This window comes from Amblyraja radiata, chromosome 31, assembly GCF_010909765.2.
Source record: "Amblyraja radiata isolate CabotCenter1 chromosome 31, sAmbRad1.1.pri, whole genome shotgun sequence".
Classification (NCBI taxonomy): Eukaryota; Metazoa; Chordata; class Chondrichthyes; order Rajiformes; family Rajidae; genus Amblyraja; species Amblyraja radiata.
Window position 1 is genome coordinate 32,056,909 of NC_045986.1, and position 15,199 is coordinate 32,072,107.

Here is a 15,199-nt window from a genome sequence, read left to right on the forward strand (position 1 = left end):
TGAATCGAGTAACAATCAATTCAGATGCTGGAAATCCAAAGTAAAAACAGAACATGCTGGAAATACTCAGATGGCCCAAACAAAAGATGACATGCTGCTCCTCAAGTTTGTGATGGGCCTCATTCATGAAGGGTCTTTAACCAGAAACATTAACTTTTTCGCTTCCCACAGACATGGCCAGACCTACTGAGAATTTCCACTATTCACTGGTTTTATTTTAATTTTCCAATTTTTCTGGTCATGTTATGAAAGTGGCATTTTATTTACAAGAATTGCTAGAATAACGTATTCCCTGTTGCAAATTATATGCCTTTTACTGATACTACAAGCTCCCATTTACAGACAGGGCAAGCAAAAAAATGATTCATTATATCTAGCATCAGTGACCAGGAAGGGCCATAGACTTTAAACCGGTCAGTGCATAGCAGCATTTGTGTTGGATTCAGCCCACCATAAAAGACCATGATTAATAGCCTGGACCCAGCTTTTGGTTAAACACTGTCAATATGGGACAATTGCTAACAGAGGTATTTAAAATCAAATGGCTACCTCTGCTACTGGAAATTCTGTGCATTTATAAAATGCCCAGATTTAAATCAGAATGCAGTGAAAATATTACCGATTCCAGTCTTTAACTGTTAAATAAGGTCCCTGTCCTTACTGGCATGAAGCAGTTTGTTTCGCTGCTACATACATCTACTATCATATTTAAAAGATACGTTTTCTGATTAGACACTGAAGATCTTGAACAATCACAAACAAGGATATTATACAATTACTAAAAACGCACCATGGACACTAACTGTAGAATGTTACCTGAAATTAGAGTTTTCTGACCGACAAAAAGAGTTGTCACCAGCTGCAGAATTCCACTTGAAGTACAATGATTTACAATGTGATCTCAGCAACAAACAAACATTTCATATCTTAATGGTTAGAATAACTATTTTCTAAACTTAAAAATTCTCTCACTAAACAACACTGTGTAAGCAAAGATGAGGTTCAGCTGTGGTCAATTGACCATTAATCCTACCTTCATTTGTTAATTTCCATCCCCTCAATTACACTTTTCAGGAAAATTAGCATAGCCAGTAATTACTAGAAAAGATTTTAGGATTCATTATATTTAATCTGTGCTCTAGCAGGCCATAAATATGATACAAATCATCCATTATTGTAATATAAATGAGATTTTATTCTTCATTTGATATGCAATTATTAATACTGTTGAGAAATACGGCATTGACAAACTATTCACATTAGGGATCAGATCTTTAAAAAAAAATCCAGTTCCAAACAAAGCCTGGTTCTAGGTTTGTGGTTTAGCACCATTGACAGGGTCAGGCTTGGGATTTCTTTTCCTGGTCAAACAGCAGTGAAAATTGGCATCATATAGAAAGGACGGAGTAGTTTACAATGAAAATACTTCCTTTTCACCAGGACGCAGCCTGATCACATTATTATATTTTGGAGTGAAAGTCATTTATATTCTGTTTAAAAAACCCATTATCTAATCTTAAAGGCAGACAGTCTTTAAAAAAGACACAATCTCAGGCAACCAGAGCTCAAAACTGATTGTATAAACAAAAAGATAATATATCACATGATGCACCATTGTATCCAACAAGTGTAAAATTCACACATAGATCTACAGGTGAACCAGATTGTCTTGATTGTTCCACTGAGCTTGTGTCACTTCATGCACACTCAGATCCCCTCCCTGAAGTTCAGTTTTTACAATGTTCAAAGTATAGGAGGGCATGACAAGAAATGCCTACAGGAGACCATTAGGAAAAGCCTATTTCAACATCACCATAGTCTGTGTTGGTGCAAGTTCCGACTGAGGACCGACCGGACATCTGATGTGAACCTGAAAAGTTGCAAGAAAGAAAAATTAAAAGTTAAAAAAGCATTTGGTTTAAACAGAGCAAGGAAACTATACATCACCTCTACATTCCGTCTGCAAATGCTGTCTGACCCGCTGAGTCACTCCAGCATTTTGTTGTAAACCAGCTTCAGGGTGAGCTCGTCAAGCCCGTCCTCCCTGGAGGATTGCGGCCTACACGAGGAAGTCGCCAAGCTCGTTGGACCCTGGGGACCCTCGGCCTGGAAGGGGAGCCAGGAGAAGAGCCAACATCTAGGTTATGAGGATGAAACAACCGAGCCGGCCCCTTCTTATCCCCAAACAATAGACCAGGAGGAGGGAGCGAGAAGCAAGGTGGGTAAGAGAGGGAGAGGGATACCGCACCATCGTGGTCGGCTGTGGGAGGCAAGGAGAGTCACGACACATCCAATGAAGGAGATGGCTGAAGGTGGCAACAAACTGGGACTTGCCTGGAACAATGGTGCCTCTAGCATGTGGGCGCTGTAGACCATTTCTGGACACTTGCAAATAGAGGATTAGAGGTATGGAAATTCTCCATAGAACCGTTTGTAAGAACAATAACTTCACATGTAACAATATCAGCACCATTGTAGTAACTCAGTGGGTCAGGCAGAATTTCTGGAGAACATGGATAGATGGGAAGAGAGGAAGGGACAAGACAAAGACAGATGTGAAGGGGGGTTTGATAGGCAGATGGTTGGATAAAGGCCAGAGATGAAAACTTGTAGGTGGAAGGCAAGGGGGAAGGAAGAAGACCTCTGACCCATGAAGCCCATATTCTGCACCCCCGTCCTAGACAACCACAGGAACAGGTTGTCAACTGGAAGAGCCAGAGTTCTAGGTTTTGACGATGAAACAGCAGCTGGCGTCTATATGGCTGAGCATTGTTTAAGGAGATGTTCACCCAAAGGCAGGTAGTTTATGGTTGTAGGATGCTGTAATGTCTCCCTGATCCCAGAGTTGAGGATAGAGCAGTGGCATAAAGTCTGGATGTGGAGAGTGAGTAGGCAAAGGTCACAGCTGCAACAGTACTAGTAGTAAGCAGCAGCAAAGGAAAGAGACCTCAATAAGTTAGTAAACTCTTGATTATTCCATGTACCACACACACTAGTGAAACAGAAATAGTAGATAACAGCCTGCACAGCTAGAATGCATTAGATTCTTGGGAGCTGCTCAGGACAAAACCTGACAGAGATAAGATCAATGTTTTCATACGATATGTTGGCGCTTTGGGGGAGAACTAAACTAGTTTAATAAGTTGGCCCAGAGAGGTAGTGACGAAAAATAAAAATCAAGTTCAAAAAAGATTGGGAGACATATATAGAACCAGATGATGGAGGTTTCGGACAGAGCTAGGTAAAAAGATTCCAAAGTCTAAGATTCGATAACATCCATGCTCCATGAATCTGAGTACAGGTGCACAACCTTTTATGCGGAGTTCCGGAAACCGAAAAGCTCCGAAAACCGGACATTTTTCCCAGGATGTCGTCTGCACACCAAAGCTCGCGTTTGGCGCCAAACTTGACCCGAAACGACCCACGGTCAACCCAGGTCTGTACTACTGTAGCGGCTGCCACCTCCCGGAGACCGGGGAGACACTTAAACATCTGTAAATCATTGCTTAAATGTTAGTCAGTTAGTTTGGAGGGCTTTTATGTGAAGGGGGAAACTTTAATTCTTAGTCCCCTACCTGGTTGGAGAGGCGGGGAGCGGGCAATGCCTTACCGGGTCGCCGTGCAGTAAGCTCCGGAGCGCTGTGGCCGCCGACTCCCAACATCGCGGAGCTGGGGCTGCGGGCGTCCGGCCGCGGGCGGCGCCTGTTGTAGCTCCGACCCCGGCAACTCTACCCCTGGCTGCACGGCGCTCCAAATCCAGCGCCGCCCGCGGCCGGACGCCCGCAGCCCCAGCTCCGCGATGTTGTGTGTCGGCGGCCACAGCGCTCTGGAGCTTACCGCACGGCGACCCAGGTAAGGCATTGCCCGCTCCCCGCTGGTATCCCAGCGCTGCGACGCCGCCGACTCCTAACATCGCGGAGCTGGGGCTGCGGGCGTCCGGCCGCGGGCGGCGCTGGATTAGGAGCGCCGCACAGCCAGGGGTAGAGTTGCCGGGGTCAGAACTCCAACCGGCGCCGCCCGCGGCCGGACGCCCGCAGACTCAGCTCCGCGATGTTGGGAGTCGGCAGCCACAGCGCTCCGGAGCTTACTGCACGGCGACCGGTAAGGCATTGCCCGCTCCCCGCCTCTCCGACCAGGTAGGGGACTAAGAATTAAAGTTTCCCCCTTCACCCCCCCCCCACCACATAAAATCTCTCCAAACTAACTGACTAACATTTAAGCAATGATTTACAATGATTCCCCGGTCTCCGGGGAGGAGGCAGCCGCTCCAGACTTTTCAAGCCGCCCGCGCTACCCACCTAATCTACGCTAAAAATCTTCCATTCGGAAATCCGAAAAATTCCAAAATCCGAGCAGTGTCTGGTCCCAAGGCTTTCGGATAAAAGGTTGTGCACCTGTAGTTTGGAGAACTGCAGGCACAAGCAAGCAAAAGGACCATGAAGCTGTGACAAAAGCACTGGACTGAAAAAGGAGAAGGAAATATTCTTGAATACAATATGTTTGAGAACAATAGAGAAGAAAAGATGGGGAATGGTAGAACCGAATGTAGAGAATTCTGCAGTGCTGGAAAATATTGCAGAATTAGCAGAGTTTGTACACTCTTCCCATGACCATGTAAGTAAGTGGCAAAAGAATCAAAGGGAAGTTGATGAGCCTGCACAAGACAATGTGTTGCATTTCTGCAGGGAAATGGAATTGATAGGATTGCTCTGCTGAGAACTGGCATGGGCCTGATGGACCAAATGATCGCCTCCTGTGCCATAGGAAGAAATAAAGAATCTGTTTAGAATTAAGCAAAGGTGTTGATCACATCACTGCGACTACTCCTTAGGCTGCTAACTAGCAAGGAGGAAGGCTGCAGGGAAAGTGCAAACAAGACTGATAATGTACTGATAATGGGGGATTTCAACTATCCAAATGTAGACTGGGAGTAGCAAGATAACAATGGGAAGGAGGCTCTGAAATGTGTTCAGATCGTCGATTAATTTCTGGCCAACAAAGCAGCATTTCTGGATTTGGTTTTGAGGTATTAAGGACATTGTAGGAAACCAAAGAGGAAACTGCAGGAGCCCTGGTTGAAATTTACGAGTCGTCTTTAAATACAGGAGAGGTGCCGGACGACTGGAGGGTGGCAAATGGTGTGCGTCTATTCAAGAAGAGCTGCAGGGAAAATGCTGGGAACTATAGGCTAGTAAGCTTAACATATGTAGTCGGAAAGTTACTGGAGAGTATTCTGAGGGATAGGATATGACTAGGACTGATTAGGGACAGTCAGCATGGTTTTGTACGTGGGAGGTCGTGTCTTACAAATCTGGTTGAATTTTTTGAAGATGTGACTAGAAAGGTCGATGAGGGCAGAGCTGCATATGTTGTATATAGGGACAAGCAAAGCATGGTTCTGCATGGTAGGTATGTATGCTCTGGAAGGTATGACTGCATGGAACCCAAGGAGATAGTTGAATGGATATAAAATTGGCTTCATGGAAGGAAGCAGAGGGTGATGGTAGAAAGTTGTAATTGGACTGGAGGCCTGTGACTAGCGGTGTGCTTCAGGGTTCGGTCCTGGACTCGTTACTATTTGTCATCTATATCAATGATTTGGATGAGAACAGACAGGGCAAGATTAGCAAGTTTGCAGATGATACAAAAGTAGGTGGTTTTGCAGATGGTTGTAAAAAATGGCAGCAGGAACTTGATCGATTGGCCAGGTGGGCTGAGAAATGGTTGATGAGTTTGATACAGAGAAATGTGATGTGCAGTATTTTAGAAAGTCTAACATGGGCAGGACCTACACAGTGAATGGTTGGGCTTTGGGGAGTGATGTAGAGCATAAGGATCTGGGAGTACAGGTGCATGGTCCCTTGAAGGTGAAGTCGCAGGTAAATAGGGTGGTCAAAGAGAAATTTGGCACATTGGCCCTCATCGGTCATTGGTATTGGGTATAGAAGTTGGGAGGTCATGTTGCAGTTGTATAAGACATTGGTGATGCCACATTTAGAATATTGTGTTCATTTCTGGGCACCATGTTATAGGAAAGATGTTGTCAAGCTTGAAAGGGTACAGAGAAGATTTACAAGGATGTTGCCAGGACTAGATGGTCTGAGCTCTTGAGTAGACTGGGACTATTCCTTGGAGTGCACGAGGATGAGGGGCGATATTATAAAGGAGTATAAAATCATGAGAGGAATTGATCAGGTAGATGTACAGTCTCATGCCCAGAGTGGGCAAATCGAGGAAAAGAGAACATGGGTTTGAGGTAAAGGGGAAAAGATTTAATAGGAATCTGAGGGATACCTTTTTCATACAAAGAGTGGTGGGTGTAAGGAACAAGCTGCCAGAGGAGGTAGTTGAGCCAGGGACTATCCCAACATTTAAGAAACAGTTAAACTGATAAATGGATAGGACAGGTTTGGAAAGATACGGGCCAAAACACAGGTAAATGGGACTAGTGTAGCTGGGACATGTTGTCTGGAGTGGGCAAGTTGGGTCGAAGGGCCTGTTTCCACCCTATATCACTCTGTGAATCAGGAACTGGATGTGCTGGAATCTTACACGGAACACGTCACACACAAATCCTCCAGATAAGTTGCCAGACTCGTTCAGTTAACCCAGCACTTTGTATTTCATCTACGATAGAGTAACTAACAAAGCATGATGGCTAAGAGCAGTTACGGTAAAGGATATAGTTACGAAGGGCAGTTTTAATGAGACAAGACACTTCAAAGCTTGGCAGGCATTAACTGAACATTTTTTCAGCTTGGCACATTGCCCCGATGATAGGGAAACTAAATCTATGAATGGCCGAGAATAAAATTGCATTGAAAAGTAACGTGAGAACTAAATTAATTACCAAATATTCAGAAGCAAAGTAAAAAAAAGAAATGAGAGAGCATGAGCAAAAACAGGCAACAAACCTAAAAAAACCTTAAAATGTATTAGTATGTGAACTGAAAGAAGGTAACAAGTAGGCCAGAGACAAAGGGGAAAAAAGTGTTCATGTATGCAAAGGACATGGCTAAAGTACGAAATGAACATTTCACATTAGTCTTCACCAAGTAAAATGCTGAAGGAGTCTTGACAAAAAGCTGTAATGTATCGATGGGATAAAAATACTGGAAAGACAAGTTCCAGATGGGCTGCAGCGTGGCTTTTTTAAGGGAAGGGAGAATTAGAGGTTCTGGTGAAAATCCTCCAAACATCTATAGATTCAGGATGATGCCTGAAGAGTGTAAATTACAAATATTAAATCTTTGTTTAAATAAAACATGCAGGAATAAACTCAGTAACAGATATATCCGAGGACACTGTGGGAAGCCAAAGAAGAGATTGCAGGCACCCTAGCTGAGATATATAAATCATCATTAGGTATGGGTGAGATGCCCAAGGACTGGATGGCTAATGTTGTGCCCCTATTTAAGAAGTGCTGCAAGGAAAAGCCTGGGAACTATAGATCAGTGGGCCTAACGTCTAAGGTAGGCGTTATTGGAGAGTATTCCGGGGAATAAGATATAAATGCATTTGGATAGACAGGGGCCGATTAGAGAGAGTCAGCAGAGTTTTGCACATGGGTGATCACATCTCATGAATCAGACTGAATTTTTTGATGGGGTAACTAAAAAGGGCCAAGCTGTAGATTGTCAATATGGAGTACAGCAAGGTATTTGATAAAGTTCCGTCTGGTAGGCTGCTCTAGAAGGTTAGATCGCATGCAATCCAAGGAGAGCTAGCAGACTGGATAGAAAACTGGCTTCATGGAAGGAAGTTGATGATGGTGGAAGATTGTTTTTTGGATTGGACGCCTGTGACTAATGGGGTGCCTCAGGGATCAGTGTTGGGGCTTTCGCTGTTTGTGGGTTGTGTCATGTTACAGATGACACGAAAGTGGGGGGCATCGCAGATAGTGAAGGAGGTTTTCAAAAATTGCAGCAGGGTCCTGACCAGTTGGGCAGGTGTGCTGAGGAATGTTTAATGGAGTTTAATACAGGTGTTGCATTTTGAGAGGTCAAACCTGGGCAGGACCTTCAGAGTGAATTGCATGGTTCTGGGAAGTGATGTAGAGCAGAGGGATCTTGGAGTAGCAGGTACATAGTTTCTTGAAAGTGGCTTCACAGGTAAATAGGGTGGTCAAGAAGGCTCTCGGCACATTGGCCTTTATCAGTCAGTGTATTGAGTATAGAAGTTGGGAAGTTATGGTACAGTTGTACAATAAATTGGAAACGCCACATTTGAAGTATTGTGTTCAGTTTTGGTCATCTTGTTATAGGAAATATGTTATTAAATTGAAAGGGTGCAAAGAAGATTTACAAGGATGTTGCAACGACTTAAGGATCCGAGCTATAGGGAGAGGTTGAGCTGGCTAGGGCTATATTCCTTGGAGCACAGGAGGGATGGTCTTATTGAGGTGTATAAGATCATGAGCGGAATAGATTGGGTAAATTTTCGGATCACTGAACTCACCTTCCCCCCAGTAGCATCATTTGAATTCCTCGCCTTCAAAGCCCTTTCCTCCATGACAGTCATCCTCATTTACCGGCCACCTAAACCAAACCCCTCCTTCCTATCTGACTTCACTGAACTCCTCACACTTGCCTCATCCCTCTCCCCACGTCTGCTGCTACTTGGTGACTTAAATATTCACATGGACTCCCCCACCTGCAAGCTCGCATCTGAATTCGCCTTTTTACTTGACAACTTCTCTCTCACTCAGCACGTCACCTTTCCCACCCATGACAAAGGTCACATCCTTGACCTGGTCTGCTCCACAAATCAACCGGTACTCGACCTCCATCCATGCCTCTTCCCCCTCTCTGATCATAAGCTTATACGGTTCACCATCCCTTCTCCGACACCTCGCCCCCGCTTCCTCCGAGAAATCACCTTCCGTAATCTAAAATCCATTGATCCCCACCATCTCTCTGACCTGCTCTCCACCACTCTCCCCCTGGACTCAACCCATATCTCACCTGATGATCTCACAAACCATCTCAACTCCACCTTGTCTACCTCCCTTAACACTATGGGCCCCCCTCAAAACAAGGACCGTAACTTTCAACACATCTTCACCCTGGTACACACCTGCACTTCGTAAACTGAAACAGACTGGTCGCCGACTTGAACGACTCACAAATAAATCATCTCTCACAGTCCACCTTGAAGCTTACAAACTCCACCTCACGGACTACAAAGATGCCCTCATTGCTGCAAAATCTGCCTACCTCTCCTCCATATTCACTGATCCCTGCCTAAACCACAGAACCCTCTTCTCCACAGTGGGCAACCTCCTCAAGCCTCGAGCCAACACTCTCCCTACCTCTACTCCGGATCTCTGCAACTCATTCCTCCACTTTTTCGCTGATAAAATCAGCACCATCTATCAATCTTTATCCCCTGTACCCGACTCCCCAGCATCTACTCCACCACCTACCAAGGCCCCTCCTTTCAACATCTCCACTGACCTCCTTACCCCTCCTCCACACTGCTTCCTCTCCCAGTTTGACCTGGTCACCCCTACTGAAATCTCCAAACTCATCAGCTCTTCCAAACCCACTACCTGCTCCCTCGACCCTCTCCCCACTCCCCTGCTGAAGTCCTGCCTCCCCGTTCTCTGCCCTTACCTCACTAATCTCTTCAACTCCTCATTGTCCCAAGGAATTGTCCCCTCCGCTTTCAAAACTGCTGCTGTCACACCAATCTTAAAGAAACCTGGTCTTGATCCCTCCTCTCTCATTAACTACCGCCCAATCTCAAACCTCCCCTTTCTTTCAAAAACCCTGGAGCGTATCGTTGCGTCGCAACTTCATTCCCACCTCCTTGCGTATAACCTACTTGAACCCCTCCAATCTGGCTTTCGCCCCCTCCATAGCACAGAAACTGCTCTCCTCAAAGTCAACGACCTCCTCACCTCTGCTGACACTGGTTCCCTCAACATCCTCATCCTCCTCGACCTGAGCGCAGCCTTCGATACAGTGAACCATAACATCCTGCTCACCAGACTCAAAGACCCCGGCATTGAAGGCTCTGCACTCAGCTGGCTCCGTTCCTACCTTTCCAACAGATCCCACTTCATCTCTCTCCACAACCACACCTCTGCTACAGCCACAGTCACTCAAGGCGTTCCCCAAGGCTCCGTACTCGGCCCCCTCCTCTTCATCATCTACATCCTTCCCCCTTGGTCAGATACTCCGCCACTTGAACCTGGACTTCCACTGTTACGCCGATGACACCCAGATCTACCTCGGCACCAAATCCCCCCACAACCCCCCCCTCTCCCATATCAACTCCTGTTTGTCAGCTATAAAAACCTGGATGCAACATAACTTCCTCAAACTCAACAGCGATAAGACAGAATTCCTCCTCATAGGCTCCAAAGCCACACTCAGCAAAATCAATAACCCCACTCTCACCATCGACGGCACCACTGTCTCCCCATCTCCCCAGGCCCGCAACCTTGGCGTGATCTTTGATTCCACCCTCTCCCTTGAGCCTCACATCCGCCATGTCATTAAAACCTCCTTCTTTCATCTCCGCAACATCGCCAAACTCAGACCCTCTCTCACACCTCCCGCTGCTGAAAGACTCATCCATGCCTTCATCTCCTTCCGACTGGACTATTGCAACTCACTTCTCCTTGGCATCAGTTCCACCTACATCAACCGACTCCAACTGGTCCAGAACGCAGCCGCCCGACTCATCACCCACACCAAATCCTGGCATCACATCACTCCAGTCCTCAAACAACTTCACTGGCTTCCCATCTCCCACCGGATCACCTACAAAATCCTTATCCTCACCTACAAAGCCCTCCACAATCTGGCCCCCCCATATCTCACTGACCTCCTCTCCCCCTACCAACCCTCACGGTCCCTCAGATCCACATCAGCCGGTCTCCTCTCCATCCACAAGTCCAACCTCCGCAGTTTTGGGGACAGAGCCTTCTCCAGGGCAGCTCCCAGGCTCTGGAACTCCCTCCCCCAACTGATCCGCAATTCCGTGTCCCTCACCATCTTCCAGTCCCGCCTCAAGACCCATCTCTTCACCTCTGCCTATCCTTAGCCCCACGTCCCCCTCCCTTTTCATCTGTGCATTAATTGCCTCATATTGTGTTTTGAATTGAATTCTGTCTTTACTTTGTGTACTAGTCATGTCTCCACTATTTATTTCATTCCCCTTACATTTTTTTCCTCTACCTGCTAAATTTTTGTAAGGTGTCCTTGAGACTCATGAAAGGCGCCCATAAATAAAATGTATTATTATTATTATTAAATGCACAGAGTCTTTTACCCAGAGTAGGAGAATCAAGAACCAGAGGACATAGGTTTAAGGTGAGGCGGGAAAAATTTAATAGGAACCCGAGGGGCAACTTTAAAAATATATATATATGCAAAGGGTGGTGGGTGTATAGAATAATTTGCCAGAAGTAGTTGAGGCAGGTAGTATCATGATTAATAGACATTTTGACAGGTACATGGATATAATAGGTTTAGAAGGATATGGGCCAAATGTAGGCCCATAATGCCCTTTAAATAAACACAAATTCCAATAACTGCAGGTAGCTTGACAAAACAAAATCGAAACATTCTATATTTCAAAATTCAGTCAACCTACCTTAATGCATCAAGCATAGGTAAAAGATTTAATAAAGCTGTATCTCCAGGATCACTAAACCAGGATTTGATAGGAATAGCATTATCTGTGAGAGTGAGGAGAAACAAACATGTGTAATATACTCTACTTGCCGGAGTTTATAAGAATGAGGGGGGGACCTCATTGAAACATACCAAATAGTGAAAGGCCTGGATAGAGTGGATGTGGAGAGGATGTTTCCACTAGTGAGAGCGTCTAGGACCAGAGATCATAGCCTCAGAATTAAAGGACGTTCCTTCAGGATGAGGAGGAATTTCTTTAGTCAGAGGGTGGTGCATCTTAGGAATTCATTGCCACAGAAGGCTGTGGAGGCCAAGTCAATGGACATTTATAAGGCAGAGATAAATAGATTCTTGATTGGCAAGGGTGTCAAGGGTCATGAAGGCAGTAGAATGGGGTTAAGAGGGAAAGATAGATCAGCCACAATTGAATGGCAGAGTAGACTTGATGGGCCGAATGGCCTAATTCTGCTCCTATCACGTATGAATTTATAGCTTCCCCAAAGGATAAAGGCCAGGGTACTCTATCTCATTCCGAACAGTAGATGATCTGCCATCTACATATACTTCCCTCCCCCTCCACAACCCCTGCAACCCCCCCCCCCCAACCACCCACCCATATATACACGTTCCATTCACTTTATTGTAACCAATGCCAAAGTGCCATTTATAGCAACAGACATTACCAATTCACAAAAAGGTAGTTTTCTCTTGCCAAGGTTTAATGCAATTTGTTCCTTGCAGGTTACAAGCTTAATTGCAAAATGCCATAACACAATAGATTCCAGTACGAGGTTAACTGTGATCGTGGAAGCGGGCACATACATTGGCAAATGCTTGTAAATTAGTCGTTCCACACATAATGGTTATGGCGTGGAAGGAGGCCATTCAGCCTGTTGGGTCTCTAGCTGCTCCAAATGCTATTCTCACTCCCCTCCTTTCTCCATGGCCCTCCAAAGTCTATCCCTTCATATACGCAGTCAGATCACTTTTGTAAACCATTATTCAAGTTGCCTTCAATACTACACCCAGCAGTATCTTCAGAACAAGAAGCACTCATTGTGTTCAAAGAAAACTCTATCATTTTTGGTTCTTGAAAAAATCCCAGGGATTTGCATAAAAAACAGTTTGCCTTTATCTAATATCTTTATCAGTCATAATTTTAGTAACTCAACAGATCCCACTGCAAACACCTTGGTTCTAATAACAATTCTAGCTCCTCAGATCAAACAACACAACTAAAGGCAACTCGGGTTGTGAATACCCAACGGAAAAGACAGTAGATAAAGGCAGTGTGGGAAATTCAAACGCGAGCCAGGAACAAGAACTGCCTAATAATTGTTCTGTTCAGTTTCATCAATCATCAAGGAAGGTTACAACGTAGTTACGCCATCATCTGGGGAGTAAGCTACAAGAGTATGTGGACCCACAGGTGTGGGCAGAAGACCCTAATCTGGTAGGATTTCAGATTGATCCCATCCAGGTAGCTCTCCAGAAAAATGTAACACTGCCTTCTATACAACAGTACCCACTGAAGCAGCAGGCAATACCAAGCATTGATCAGTTAATTCAAGGATTGCTAGAACAGGGCATTCTGGTTAAATGTCAATCTTATTGTAACACGCCTATCCTCGCAGTACCCAAAGCAGGGAAACCGGATCAATATAGATTGGTTCAGGATTTGCAGTCCATTAATCCTATCGTAGAACCACTTCATGCATTGGTGCCTAATCCAGCTCACATTTCAGCCCAAATTCCAGCACAGGCACAGATCTTTTCAATTGTGGACTTACAACATGCCTTCTTCTCACTACCTCTGCACCAGCACAGTCAGTACCTCTTCGGCTTCAACTACAACAGACAACAGTACACATGGACTCGATTGCCTCAGGGATTTGTGAATTCGCCACAGTCTGAGAATAAAGGCGAGGTCATTTAAGACTGAGGTGAGAAAAAACGTTTTCACCCAGAGAGTTGTGAATTTATGGAATTCCCTGCCACAGAGGGCAGTGGAGACCAAGTCACTGGATGGATTTAAGAGAGAGTTTGATCGAGCTCTAGGGGCTAGTGGAGTCAAGGGATATGGGGAGAAGGCAGGCACGGGTTATTGATAGGGGACGATCAGCCATGATCACAATGAATGGCTGTGCTGGTTTGAAGGGCCGAATGGCCTCCTCCTGCACCTATTTTTTATGTTTCTATGTAGGCACCAGCATTATGAAGGCCACTTTATGATCAGCCATTTCAATTATACTGCACAATCCTCTCTGATTGCTCCACTGCAGTTTTAACACAAAAACATGGAGACAAACATCGACCAACATCGGCTCACTGCTCCTCCAAGATTGATCCTGTGGCACGAGGACATCCCATTTGCACACAGATCTTGACTGCGATCTACACTACCATCAATCCAGCATCCTTTCTCGATAAACCACTGGAAGAACAGATAGAATCAGGGCATGGTTACCTATTTGTAATCAAGAAAGACACTTCTATTAGGGAAGATTTAATAGATATCCCCATTGCAGACCCTGACCTAACCCTGTATGTAGATGGGAGTGCATCAATCGGACCCCTAGGAGAAAAGCTTTCTGGATATGCCATTATAGATCAAACAGGAGGTAGTATAGAAGCAGCTGCCTTTGAAACACCATTCTCTGCCCAACAAGCAGAACTGTTTGCCTTAATAAGAGCCTGTATTGTAGGAGAGAATTTAAGGGTGAATGTTTACATCGACTCTAGGTATGCCTTTGGACTGGTCCATGACTTTGGCCAGTTGTGGAGAAATAGAGGATTCTTGACTTCCGCAGGAACTCGGATATCCCACCAGAAATTGGCATCAGGCCCGTTACAAGCCATTATGTTGCCAAAACAAATTTCTGTGATGAAATGTAGCGCCGATACGAAAGGTGAGACCCCAGTAGATACAGGATATCGTCATGCTGACCAAGAAGCTAAAGAAATGTCCCGGGAGCGCAGGGTGGTTGTACATAAAATGATGAGATAGACTAAACGTGTAGATAAAGACAAGTTTCCCTCGGAAAAGCCAATGCCAACTATCCAAGACGTCACTAAGTTACAGGAGGATGCCCCTGAACGAGATGTAGAAATATTGGCACAATTAGTTGTATGGTTGTTCAAAAGGGAACTGCAGATGCTGGAATATCGAAGGTACACAAAATTGCTGGGGAAACTCAGCGGGTGCAGCAGCATCTATGGAGCGAAGGAAATAGGCGACGTTTCGGGCCGAAACCCTTCTTCAGACTCAGACAGTCTGAAGAAGGGTTTCGGCCCGAAACGTCGCCTATTTCCTTCGCTCCATAGATGCTGCTGCACCCGCTGAGTTTCCCCAGCAATTTTGTGTACCTTAGTTGTATGGTTGATTGTTTATCAGGATTGTGGGACAAACATGTATGTCTGACGAACTAGCTACATGGGTCATTGAATGTGTACACTTTGCAACAAACAATACACTATTAGCTACATGGTGGCATCCGGGGTTGCAGACTCTGGCTCAGAGGATTTGTTGCCGTTGCCTGATCTGTCAGCAACAT

At 45.3% G+C, this 15,199-nt stretch overlaps 1 protein-coding gene across 2 annotated transcripts in view; it reads right to left on the reverse strand.

The window, feature by feature from the left end:
• Positions 1-1,108: 1,108 nt before the first annotated feature.
• ctdnep1 (CTD nuclear envelope phosphatase 1) overlaps positions 1,109-15,199 on the reverse strand; it is a 46,577-nt gene continuing 32,486 nt past the window's right edge. The window contains exons 8-9 of one of the 2 annotated variants that reach the window (XM_033048494.1): positions 11,605-11,689; positions 1,109-1,870 (exon numbers count right to left, since the gene is read on the reverse strand). In XM_033048494.1, coding sequence (XP_032904385.1) covers positions 1,810-1,870; positions 11,605-11,689 — 146 coding nt within the window. In that variant the 3' untranslated portion in view covers positions 1,109-1,809. The remainder of the gene's footprint in view (positions 1,871-11,604; positions 11,690-15,199) is intronic. The other variant, XM_033048495.1, reaches the window with a different exon arrangement.